Source organism: Daldinia loculata (assembly GCF_022478755.1).
Source record: "Daldinia loculata strain CBS 113971 unplaced genomic scaffold F4817scaffold_2, whole genome shotgun sequence".
NCBI lineage: Eukaryota > Fungi > Ascomycota > Sordariomycetes > Xylariales > Hypoxylaceae > Daldinia > Daldinia loculata.
Window position 1 is genome coordinate 192185 of NW_026054856.1, and position 13220 is coordinate 205404.

Consider the following 13220-nt stretch of genomic DNA (forward strand, 5'->3'; position numbering starts at 1 on the left):
GATTTGATACCACGTAGATGCCTTTAGGTTCTAAACTCCTCGTATCGCCCATTAATCTTACTTGGAGCTTTCATATATCCAAAAGACTCCTGAAGTACGCGCTGCTGGATGTTTCTGCGCCCGTTTCTGGCCGTGATAGATAAGCTTACCATGGCGGGTCTGCGGATTTCTGAATAGATTCTACTGGTGAGGGTGAAATCGAAAGATCGTGTTACAATCTGACAAAGCAGACCCATGGTCCATACATACGTAAATCTAGGGCCTATCAGTAGCATGAGAGGGAAATGGTATCTCACCCTCGCAGCTTCTTCTTGGCTAACTTCATCATGTCGTAAGTAGGTGCTAGTTTGCTTTGGTAGCTTGTAGTGTACCTACGTTTATACATACTGATCTATACCCCGACGGAAATAGAGGTGATAATGATCGTGTCCGACTTAATGGTCGATCATAACGGTAACATCAAGATCCAACTTAAAGTATAATCTAACCCTATACCCCCCCCCCCCCCCCCCCCCTTTTCCTCAGAGGCTGGCTGGAGTTTGAAGCGCTGTTCGTAAGAGATAGTCAGCTTGGACTATGGGGGCGATGGGAACCCCTTGTGCGAATCGCTGCGGGTGTGATACAAGAAACGGCTGACGCGTGAGGTTCTGCTGATAATTGTTCAGACGAACTAACATGAGTTGAAAATTCTGCGAGAGGAAACTTCCAGATCTATATTAAGACCAGAGACCCAACTTCGACGAGAACTTATGAAGTTGATTAGTCGGCGTGTCGCCCATCTCTAGAAGAATATAGCTGACTCGGTGAAATCCAATCCCTACCAACGATATAGTTAGTAATGAAACATGGAACTATTTTTACCAGATTCATTAATGATATGAGTATAGACTCGGCTTAAGAAAACTCGATTTTATGCAATAATATATCCAAAGTCTAGGTAGGTTTATGGCATGAAAACTATCAAGGCATAGTATACTGCCGTGTTTAGTGATAGTACTAGTGATTGCATGGGTACCGGGAGAATAGGATGCCATCCGGACTCCTATCACGCCTGGGTAAGTCGCGGGGTAGCTTCCATGTGTCCAAGCAGATTTAAGCAGGTGAACCTTGGGCTGGGCTCTTGAGACTGGACTTGGTTGGTAGGAGTAATGTCGATCCGAGATGATGAGGATCACGACTAGATGTGAATTACCAAGCTTATTAATGTTGTACGGAAAACACGGGAATGGTGGCATCTCCTCGATAGCGCATTGTCCAGCTAGAGGGACCAATCGTATCTAGACCGATGAGCATGGTATAGTTTCGGAGGTTGAATAGGAGAGAGGCTGGAGAAAGGATGCCCTAGGTTTGCTCTTTACACAGACGTCTAGTGTAATTGTTTCCTACTATGTCATTATCACAATATGCTATTGGGACGATGTTAGGTGCATGTGAATTATGATGTAAAGAATTAACATCGTACATGTACCTTACGAAGTACACAATTAGACTTCGCTGTGTGGATTACATAATGTGCTCATACAGTATGATAAGCTCTACAGGCTAGAAACTAACACGGTGCATTTGGCTTTCTTTACCGAATCCCGCTTTCTCCAAACCCAGTGTTCCAAGTTGACAACACACCACACCTTTTCAAATGACGATGTTCTACCTAGAAATCAATCATCACTGCGCCTATAGCATTTATTTGTTGAATCTTGTCGAATCTTGTCTCACTGTATCTTCTTAGCCATGGATGAAACATCCCGCCATCGTTTGCTGATTATCAGCAACGTTTTGACCTCATGAATGTCCGTACGCGACCGTGGGTCCGACCGAATCGCCAACCACGGACCTACCATTACGCCCCTTCTCTCGACACTTGCCTCTCTCGCAACATGTCCTGAGATAGAAACCGTTGCCGGAAATTCGGAATACTGAATTTCCTTTCTAGCATCTTTCTACCATACCTATCGAAATTCGCTTGAGAGTTTTCGTCTCCCACAGTTGTTCCCATTCAACTACGCAGCTAGTTCAATTCACGATCTTTATCAGCGTCGGACCCATGTCTGTCTAGATGAAGGGGAAAATATCTACCTCCTATTCAGCATGGTGGACATTTCCATGGGGCTCTGCGCAATGCAGGTTGCCACAAGCCTTTTATGTCTTGACCATCGATACCCGGCAGAGGGAATAATACCCACCAGTCCGCCAGATTATAACACCCCTAAACCCTCTAAGAAATTGAAGGCTCTCTACTACTTTAACCGGATGTAGTCAAATTATTTGCAGGCGTAATGATGCCATGCTTTGTCGCCAACATCTGGCTCTACCGACCTTTGTCGTGGCAGCTCTATATTTCAATGAAGTCATCTAACTAATAGTCTTCATTTAGAGATGAGAGACCAAGATATCAAGATATACATTATCCCGTAACCTAATTTGGGTTTGCTACTACTTTCCAGAAGTATCAGATAGTTCTATATTTCTTCGCGTCTGGATTCTTGTGTCGAGGTCTATATCAGACTTGCATATTACATGGAAAGAACTGGGCTCTCTGGTAATTCCCCTTTGTGTGGTATTTGCATATTGACAAAGCAAATAATGGCCCAGAGAAGAAAGTCATCCTGCGGTATGATTCGGGGCCTTTCGATTTGATTCCAACTACGTCTTGCTCAAGCAGATGTCGACGAAACCCGTGGTCAGCCATCTGTTTAAGCAGCCCAATAAACGACTTCCCAATAATTCATCACTGTTAATTTCACTGGAAAGGGATCTAGCTTTAGTTCCGTTCTAAGATGACGTCAAGTTACGACGGAACCTTGGAGGCAACAGAATCGGCGAACGACAAAGACGCAAAGGCTGTCCTCAGGATATCGCTGGGATCTGGTATATACAGACAGCTAGGTTATATGGGTTGTGTTGCGTCTGACAATATATTAGTTGTTTATGCTAGGTGGAGAATTGGAATAGCGACAAAAAAAAGGATAACTATGGGTTTGAAGGGCGGGATGATATTTAGAGTGCACACATCATCGTAGATAGCATGTCCTGGTTTATCTTGCTGCTTGACTCGCCTGGTCACTCTTACTAGGCTCGTCGCTAAAGCCTGGAAGTGCTGAGACATTTCCAGGTGTTTGATCAGTCTCGATCAAAACACTCGAGACCTTTTTTTACTCGAGTGTGCTGCTCTTGCGGCGACCTGCACGCTGATATCCTTTGTCCACTGTCTCGGTGGTGCGAGCAGTGCTTAAAATTGGGGCTGGACTAAAATTGGATCTTTGATTCAAAAGTTGACAAAGTTCTACCCCTCGAACATCAGCGGTCTGAGTGGCGGTGGTAATAGTGGTGATAGAAGGTACGCTCAACAGTACTAACAAGTACCCTATCTGCACCTGTGCCCCCGGGGGTTAGGCTGGATGACAATTTGTGCCGCAAGGCTCCCGGGGCGGAAATGTCAAAGCTTCGCGACCCAGAAATCTTGGACGGGGAAAACCTTCAAAGCACCGCGGCTCATTTACAACATTACACTCTTCCCGACATTGAAACTAGCGAAGACTAGGCCACTTGCAATCATTTTTTTATTATCGAATCTGTCATACCACCCAAACCCCGACATTCCTCAATACCTCCGTTTTTACCCTCATCTCTATCATCTAGGTATTCCCCAAAGATCGCATCCAATATTGGCTTTGCGGGGCAGACAAGGGTAAGAAGAAGAAGAAGAAGAAAAAAAAGGTACCAGCGCATGTTTATCGACCACTTATCAGTCATCTTTCTCAGTGACTGAGGCTGCTGAGGTGGCCTGACCCATGTCTTTCGGCGACATAATTTTACCGTCCTCTCTCTTCTGACTTCAGCGGGCTGGCATTGGTTTAGCGGTACTCTGTCACTGGCATTGGCACTAATCAATGCAGTCAGTTAGTGCTAAAATGAGAGATGCCGACATGGATCCAGTAATGCATCGACACCCTAGCAGGCCTGGTCCTCAATCACCACCGCCAGCTTCAGCTCCAAACAACAAATTTGGATCTAAGGTCCATTCTCGAGATGTTGCGATGAAACACGATCAGAGCAACAAAGGTTACGACAACAACGACCACGACCGCGTCCGCGATCGCAGGGATCGAGATAGATTTGATTCGGACCGTCGAGTCTCAGTTATCAATTCCCACTCTAGGCCACCTGCATCGCGATCTCAGTCGCCTGCTTCCCGACGCCGAGAAGGCTACAGTGTCAGGACCGGGAATACTCGCGACGAGCCATTTTCGCGGCAGAACGACAGGTCTTACAAGTCCGATGTAAATCAACGTGGTCGATCGCAAGATCGAAGTAGGAACCTAGAGGACGACGGCTCTCGTGAGGTCAAGGATCGCCCTTTGCGGGACCACAGCAGGCACCGCAATATACCTACGTCTCCTAGACACGGTCCGAGAAGCAACGATTACGCGAGTCACGGTGCTAGAGGCCGATCCTTTTCGCCAACGTCCAGAAAAAGACGGAGGAGCCGGAGCCCGCTCCCTTTCCCACCTTCGCGGCCCAAGAAATCTCGGCGCGAGCGTGAACGTGACCGCCGACGTCGCGCTGAACGGGCGGAGAGGGTAGAGAAGGATCAGCCGAAAAGTTCAATCCCTGCATCCTCTCGTAGACGTTCTCTTTCGCCCCCTTACGACAACGAGTCTCATTCTAGGCGTGCCGACCGTAGCGAACTACTCGAGCCGCGTCGAAATCACCATCGCAGTCGTTCGCCGGCTCGTGAAGATAATTCTGAGCAGGACCCTTCTCTTCCTCTACGTCATCCACGGGGAGACTCCCAAAGTCGAGGTCGCAGTCGTTCTCAGCATTCCAGTTCCCGGCAGTCATCTTTCTCTCACACACGTTCACCACCCCGTCCACTTGATCGACAGCACCACGGTTCATCGGAAGCCGGCTCACGATCACGTCGGTCATCTCCTGCTTTTGAACCCCCTAGGCCTGATTTTCCGCCTAGGTCGCCTAGAGAGCGCGGGTCTCGTCGTTCTCGCAAGAAGGGCAAGCATCGTGAAGATCCTAAATTCCCTCTTGGTGGTCAGTTAGCGTCCGGTGCGAACAGTATCGAAGTCAATATGTCTAGGCGGTTAGAGCACCGAGGTCCTTCTAATACACAAGCGCCTCCTACTCGCCCCGGAAATTCTCAATATAACGATCGCCGACCTGCTCACTCAGCCCGTTCGCCGCTACGCCCCAATTCGGGTTCATCATTCCATGATTCCCCGACATCGCAATCACCGTATGGCAGTGGTAGAGCGGCTTGGAGTAACCAACGCCAAGGCTCACCCCATAGGTATGCTCAACTGAATTCCTATAGGTTCAAATCATTTACTCACCATCACAAATCTAGTCAGTATTCTGCGCAGCGTCCTCGAAGTAGTCATGGACCTCCTACCGGCCCCTCAGGTCACCACGCCTCAGGCCAATCACCTCAGCCGCCTACCGGGCCTATGTCCCAATCTTACCCTCACAACCGTAATTTTTCTAGAGGGGGCTTTCGGGGTAGCTCACACCCCGCTCGAGGTAATTATCGGAATATGGGGGGTGCTCAAAATGCTCAGCGACCAGGCGTTGGTAGAGGCATCCCTAGCTATTCCAGAGAGAATACTCCTCAACATCATCATAGTCCACAGCATTCTATATCAAACCATCCAGACCTAGCTGGAGCAAAGGAAGAGAGAGATGATGACAATGATGCATCCAGAGCATCGAAAACCCACAATGAAGATTTGTTATCGGAGAAGAATACTAATGAGCAGATGCCTCCGCCTCGACCCCCTCCCTCAGCTCCGACGGGTCCTGCAAGTTCGAAATTCAGCTTTGCCTTTAAGGCAACGAATAAAACACCGGTCGCGACCCCAAAGCCAGAAATCTCTCAAAAGTTCAACACGGCCCCTAAAAAGGAGCCACCCCCACTCGCTGATGATCGAGATCGAGATCGAGACCGTGACCGCGAGCGAGAGCGAGAGCGCGATAGAGAGCGCGAACGTGAACGTGAACGGGAACGTGAACGGGAGAGGGAGCGTGAGAGGCAGCGTGAGCGCGATCGTGACCGGGACCGGGACTTACCTCGAGATACTCCAAGGGAGCCTGCTTCTGCAAGAGCAAGGTCGGATTATCATGCTAATAGAGCTCCTCCCGAGTTACCAAGGACACGGAAGGTAAAGAGAATACAACGAAGATTGAAACTGAAGCCTGAATTACCAACCGACCTCGCTGCGTCAGATTCGGTATTCTTTAGAAAACCTGGCAACGAGTCAGTTGTGGGATCGGGTACATATGGCAAAGTCTTCAAGGGCCTCCACGTATATACTAAGAGGCTTGTTGCTCTGAAAAAGATACGCATGGAAGGAGAAAGAGATGGGTTCCCGGTTACCGCGGTGCGGGAAATCAAGCTTCTCCAATCCTTGAAACATCGAAATATTGTCACCTTGCAGGAAGTTATGGTTGAGAAGAACGATTGTTTCATGGTTTTTGAATACATGTCTCACGACCTTACGGGCTTGTTAAACCATCCGTCGTATAAACTTGATGCGGCACAGAAGAAGCACCTTGCTCTACAGATATTTGAAGGCCTAGACTATCTACACAAACGAGGAGTATTACACCGCGACATAAAGGCAGCTAATATCCTTGTTAGTAGTGACGGTGTCTTAAAGCTAGCAGACTTTGGCCTAGCACGTTTCTATGCAAAACGTCACCAACTCGACTACACGAACCGAGTTATCACTATTTGGTACAGATCTCCCGAGCTATTACTTGGCGAGACACAGTATGGTGCTGCCGTGGATATCTGGAGCGCAGCCTGTGTCATGATGGAAATTTTCACACGTCATGCCATCTTCCCTGGAGATGGTGGTGAGATCAACCAGCTGGAGAAGATATATGCCGTGCTCGGTACGCCGAATAAGAACGATTGGCCTGCGCTTATCGACATGCCCTGGTTTGAGTTACTGAGGCCTGGGTTTCGACGGCCTAATGTATTCGCTGAAAAATACAAGGAACGAGTGCCAGCAGCTGCCTTCGAACTTCTCGCTGCCATGTTTCAGTATGATCCAGTGAAACGTCCGTCTGCGGCAGAAGTTTTGGAACATCCCTACTTCACGACGGAGCAGCCGCCCGCAAGGCAAGCTATTGAGTACGTATTCATTCGCCTCGCTCATTTATCGCAAGTATGCTAACTTTTCATAGACTGCGTGATCTGGAGGGTGAATGGCACGAGTTTGAGTCGAAGGCACTGCGTCGGGAGAAGGAGAAGCAGGAGCGAGACGCACGGCGTGCTGCTAAAGAAGGTAGCAGCCGTGATAAAGATAAGAAACGGCCGCCGTCAACCCACGAGTCACAACGAGACAGCAAACGTCCGCATATTGACGGGCAACCACCTACGCTAGGTCGAGCTTCAAGCTCTAACGTTGTACAGTCTGGCGAGCCTGTAGCGGGCGAAACGGTACCAGAGTAGGACCAGGCCATCATTTTCTACAGAAGAAAAGTCGAACAATTACAGCATAGACGGTGAGGAAGCCATAGCAGAGGTGTGTAGACTAGAGTTCCGCGACGGGGGATGATGGATTATATATTTCGAAAGATATAACTCCAGAATACCTATCGAAGAGGTGGGCGTGTACAAAAATTAGGCAGAAGGAACCTCTGGTATGGGATTGACTTTGGGGCATCATTCGTGGTATGGAGGCTCCCATCACGTGTAGGAGCAGCCTCATTCACTGGCTCGAGGCTCGGTGTTGTTGCTCGCGCGTTTATAGCATTGGTAGCGTGGATCCTAAGGATACACTCAGATAGCTTCATGGAATGCTGTATAAAGGAGTGGTATGTTACGCTCTAGAGAGGCGAAATATAATGATATCAATCCCATATTTTGTCTTCTTCGCTTTGTCTGACAGCGGAGAGCTCTCTTGGCTAGTATAATAGTTTATGTTTAGGAGATTGATAAGTTTGGGGAGGCTCTGTTAATACCGAATCAATATTTAAGTGTTCCATGCTATTGTTTAGGCTCCGTACGATATCAAACTAGTAGTATTCGGCAACATCATGCTTTAGGTAGGCAGGCACGGGAATTAGCATCTGCATAATCGGGGAATACCCGGCACTCTGTCGGGTCCGTGTGGAGACAAGTTTTGCCGTTTCTGGAAGCTAAGCTTTTGCTGCCACATCCCGGCAGGTCGGGTAGAGTGATACTGTAGGTGCCTGCACTATGTAATACCAAAACCACGGTCCGGGGTTTATTCTGCATCTAGACTGCGGGGGCGATAATGATGTGTCATTCGGCATATGCACAAGGGATACACGGCAGGATATTCTAGATTCAGGTTGAAGGTGAGTATAAGAATTGCTAATTGAATCCGAGTCTTGGCAACTCTTTATGTTTGTAGACTACCCAAAGTAGGGTTGGTTAGTAGACTAGGTAGGTAGGTAGTTATAGGATCACAACGTCATTTTCATTTCTTGACATCGTCGTGATCCGTGCTAACAATTATATCTTCCCACTCCTTAATCAGCGCCTCGGTGCTCTGAATCTTATCCTTGATAGCTTCGAATGCATCGCGGCCGAGCACGAGTCTCACAGGGATCTTCTTGCCCTCCGCGACCCCCGTCTGCGTCAACACATCAACAATGACCTTGGCGCCCTTAACAACGTCGCCGGGCTGGTAGTTGTCGACACTATTGAGTCGGTCCCGCGTCACATTCACAGGCGTGTTCTTGTACTCCTCCATCAAGGGCTTCGCAGCCCGGATGCGGTTGCTACCGCCCTCGTTAAGAAATCCCGTCCGGAAGTATCCAGGCTCGATGACGACGGCGGATATCCCGAACGCGCTGACCTCCTGATGCACCGTCTCTGTGAACCCGGTCACGGCATATTTGGTCGAGGAGTAGTAGCTTGCTCCGGGGAGTCCTTGCCAGCTGACCAGGCTGCCGAAGTTGGCGATTACTCCCTGCCGGCGAGGGCGCATGTGTTGGAGCGCGTGGCGCGTCATGTTCATGATGCCGAGGACGTTGGTGTTGAACTGGTTGAATACTTCCTGAGTCCTATATCCGAATATCAGCAGATCAGTATCTTACCTCTCATAAATCGCCACATAGAGAGGAACCTCAACTTACGAACTTTCTTCAGCAGAACCTTCTAAGATATATCCTGCCGCATTGATGCAGTGTGTGATCTTGCCGTAGGCATCGATAGCCTTCTGGAACACGGCTTGGATGGACGCATCATTGGAAGTCACATCCAGAGCCAGGACTAGGGCACCGGCTTCCTTGAGGTCTGCCATCTTGGCCGGGTTGCGCGACGTGGCAACTACATTGTCACCCCGCCTTAGAGCTTCGAAGCCGATAGCACGGCCAAAGCCATTGCTTGCTCCTACGATAAACCATACGTTGCTAGCCATGATACTATGTCGGAAAGAACGCAACGTGGTCTTGGTTAAGATTGCGTAGAATGGTCTATGAATGAGAGATATGTACGAAGATTCCGGAACTTGGACGGTTGAGAGATATAGAATACTCGTAAAGACGTGATGAAGGCTGTCATATCATAGACGGCTGCCCGCTTTTTAATACTCGCATGAGGGACTGTAGATACCGAAGGCCGAGAAGAGTGAGACTCCATACCTACCTAGGTAGGTAGTAGGTAGGTTAGCCTAAGTAAGGGCTAATGTGAAACCCTGCTGGCGTTAAGTGAACAGAAGACGAAAAACCGACGTGTGTGAATCCTGAATCACGTCTTGAAGGCTTTCGATCGAGATTCTCTAATAGGCCGCCACGTTCTATTATATATTGCCAAGACGGCATACACTAGGTGAAGTTACGCAACTAGAAGCCACTCGGATACAGGCGACTTTCCTCTGCCGTTAGTTTATTTAGATTTGGAACTGATTGTTACCAGAATACCAGTGTAGAAACAGAACTTGCCAACTATTCTGCAATGGTATAGGAGTGCTGTATTGAGGTTGATGGATATCTTCTCCTTTGCTTCTTGCCCTGTTTGCTAGTATATATAATCATCTGACGGCTTGCTACGGCCGGCTATGGTGAAGATTTGAGCATGAATCCCAGTTTCAGAACATTTCAGCCTCTATCTCCTCATAGTCTAAGTACACTTCCACCCGGCAACGTTATACCCGTCATGGGCTGGCCTATTACCTACACTCTCACTATCTATATTATAGTTATTGTGGCGTCTACGCCAGTGTCGTACCAATCCTTGGGCACATTGGAGATGCTCCCTACCCTCTCCATATACCCAGGAAACCTTGGTGACCTGCCCAATATCAAACCCATGTGATCACTCTTCATCCAATGGCACTTTGCAACACAGAAAAACGCTGCCCCTGTCTCCAACGCAATTCCAGATGTTGTGACTCGCGACCGGCGAGCAGAGGAGTCAGTATGTCCAGGCACAGTCCATGACTCCAAAGCGCCATCAGTTCGGAAGTGCTGCTTTCGGCTGTAAGAGCCATCGCCTTTTCGGTAGTAAACCCAGTGCTCGTTCTTATGGTAGTCGGCCGAAAGCCGACAATACTTGATTCGGCCTCGGAGAGTGATGGTGCCCCCTGATACTTGCCCGTAAGAGTTGGCCCCTACTACATCTGTCCGGGCATCGACCACAGAGGCAAGAAGCTGTGGATCCTGCATCGGGTTCCAAGTCACACCCCAGTTCATCGACGCCCATGACCACGTTGGCGCATTCTCTTCGTGTTCCTTCGTCATTAACGGTAGATGTGCGCGGCCCGGCATTATTTGATAATAGGTTAGTAATTGTCCCTTTTAATAAGTAGCTTAGGGGCATCGGATATTTCACCGAAGCGACATTTCCCTGCTTTGTTGGGAAGTTTTTGGAAGTACGTACAAGAAGATCTAAAAGCAGAGACTCGCTCCATAGGCCGGCAAGATATTTACTAGTCCTCACCTGCGGCATGATAGTAGCAGCGCCGGCTATGGCCGGGAGCTTGTCACTAGTGAACGTTAATTGGCGCGAAGTGTATGATTTGACAATCATGTGCCACTGTTCCAAGGGGGTTACTTCGCCCAACGAGCCAGGGACTGTGGACGGATAAGGAGGCAGTTGATCCTCGCTCTTCCGATGCGTCCGGCATTCGTATATGATAGCACCTGGGGCGAAGTTGAGGATCCGTGGCGCGAGGAACGATTCTTGAAAGCACCATCCACGCGCATAAAGGGGACCAACTTTCTTCAACACGGCCCATGAACCCGTGAAAGGCGGCTCGAGTAGCCCTTGGTCAAGCGGCGCTGCTAGGAGATGTCGCTGTCGGACCATAATCGATATATTAGCACCGGGTGCGATAGGAAAATTAAAACGCTTCGGAAGCCATTCTTCTTCTCGAGGTCGTAAGTACGGCGTACTAGGATTGGGCGAAGAGGCACCACTGATAACAATAAACGCGCGGCTATACACCTCACCCATGAGAGCTGCCTCCTTCTCCCAGTCTGTCTTGTCGTCTTGGACGATACAAAGGGAATCTATCCAAACATATACTAATCCAAGCTCTTGAGCAACAGTGATTGCATCTTGAAATGTGAGCGGTAACTCTGAGAAATCAATACGCTCTTTCAGGGTACCCAGAGTCGACTTTGTCAATGATAGCGGCTTGCCACCACCCCAACAATGACTTAACGCTGCCCACGTAATATTACCCCCTGAAGAAATATTATCGCAGAGTCTGAGCGCGTTCTTCCCTCCACCGACGTATATTAACCTTGTCGGAACGAAGCCATTAGGGTGTGCAGCACATCCGGGATGTGCTCTACAGCATTCATTAATGCTTTCCTTCATAAACCTCATGCATTCCTCAGACCGGACATCTGCTGCACGAGGACCTACGGGCCCCATTGTAGGGGCTCCTGGTATAGGGGATGGAGGCATAGGGTCCATGTACAACTCTAGATCTACCCTCGGATTCTGAAACCATTTATCGTACGTGAAGTTCCAGCAGTTAACTATCAAAGGTGCCCCTTCTCTGATCATCAGACCAACCTGTATCGGCATGGCATTTTTGGTCTCCGTAATCCAGCTCATCCATTCGTCGATGAAATACGCGTCAAATATTTCGCAAAGGAGCCGACAGTACTTGCAATCGTTCTTAGGACGACCGGTCTGAGGATCGACTTCACGACTCTCTAAAATCTTCTTCGTTGATACCTTTTCTAGGACAAGAGTAGGAACGGAGGCAAGCTCCTTTTTGCGAGTAGCCCGCTGAGGGTCTCTAAGCTGATTCCATGCGGCGCTGGGTCGACCGAATGTATCTTCGTGCCCATAAGGCTGTAGGTTGTTGCAGACGAGACAAATACCCGTCTTGCCTCCTTTTATATGCCGCGAGACGGCGTTCCCAGCCCAAACCGCGGTGTCGGCTGCTAATCGCACTCCCTTAGTAATATCCTTGGCGGAACTGAATAGACTCAGCATTTTGGAGTTGTAGATAGCAACACTAAAGTAGTAATCTAGTCCGACGTAGTCATATCATCATGCGTTAGAAACGCAACGACGTTGACGGGCCAATGTAGAAAGGCTATAACTATATTTCAAAGCGCAGTCTTAGTTTAAATATTAGCTCTTTAATTAGTAGAAAGCTACAATATCGCAAGTGGTCTTACATATTTAGACGTGTAACGACTATATGATGTTGCCAAGTCTCAGCCGCATTACACTACCCAGGATAGTGTAGGCGCCGACCTGGTACATACGCGCAATTAGCGTAGCATCGCCCCGTTGGGGACATGTTCGTTTTCAGCTCCGAATCGTATACTACCTTCTATATCATGATCGTGGCTGTGCTTTGGTGTGATTGTGACATGCAGTTCGAGCCACCTGATATCATAAATTGACTTGGAAAAAGTTAGGTACGGAACTCTAGTAGTATTAATAATGCTCCTTAAGTTTATAGACCATGATGGTTTGATCTTGATATAAAATTGAGCGTTGAATATAGTGTGAAGAAACTCAAGACGTTTAACAACCCGATTAGTAAGGGTAGAAAAAGTCTGGTTTCCGACATGTGAGGCAAGATATTGGCTATTAAGTCGTAAGTTTAGTTAATGGCTATCTTACTAAGGGATGTATGCGAGATGGCACTGTTCTCATCCAGAGAAACCTAGCCCCTATACTAAGGGCAAGGTGGCTTACCTACAACCAAGCCACGGATAATATGACATGGCCCTTACCTACACAACTGCTGAGCCTGCGG

The 13220-nt window shown here is 48.5% G+C and overlaps 4 protein-coding genes across 4 annotated transcripts; 1 reads left to right on the top strand and 3 right to left on the bottom strand.

Moving 5' to 3' along the window:
- Positions 1 to 3791: 3791 nt before the first annotated feature.
- F4817DRAFT_79353 (Pkinase-domain-containing protein) lies at positions 3792 to 7540 on the top strand. The gene is made up of 3 exons (XM_049307898.1): positions 3792 to 5302; positions 5360 to 7147; positions 7201 to 7540. Exons 1-3 carry the CDS (start codon positions 3891 to 3893, stop codon positions 7466 to 7468), a joined length of 3468 nt encoding a protein of 1155 aa, XP_049163435.1. The 5' UTR covers positions 3792 to 3890; the 3' UTR covers positions 7469 to 7540.
- Positions 7541 to 8411: 871 nt separating this feature from the next.
- F4817DRAFT_323343 (uncharacterized protein) lies at positions 8412 to 9030 on the bottom strand. The gene has a single exon (XM_049301496.1). The coding sequence runs from the start codon at positions 9003 to 9005 to the stop codon at positions 8463 to 8465; it is 543 nt and encodes a 180-aa protein (XP_049163436.1). The 5' UTR covers positions 9006 to 9030; the 3' UTR covers positions 8412 to 8462.
- F4817DRAFT_323344 (uncharacterized protein) lies at positions 9020 to 9589 on the bottom strand. Its single transcript, XM_049301497.1, has one exon. It carries the CDS (start codon positions 9405 to 9407, stop codon positions 9120 to 9122), a length of 288 nt encoding a protein of 95 aa, XP_049163437.1. The 5' UTR covers positions 9408 to 9589; the 3' UTR covers positions 9020 to 9119.
- A 356-nt stretch (positions 9590 to 9945) lies between these two features.
- Positions 9946 to 12635, bottom strand: F4817DRAFT_323345 (HET-domain-containing protein). Its single transcript, XM_049301498.1, has one exon. The coding sequence runs from the start codon at positions 12440 to 12442 to the stop codon at positions 10511 to 10513; it is 1932 nt and encodes a 643-aa protein (XP_049163438.1). The 5' UTR covers positions 12443 to 12635; the 3' UTR covers positions 9946 to 10510.
- Positions 12636 to 13220: the final 585 nt, after the last annotated feature.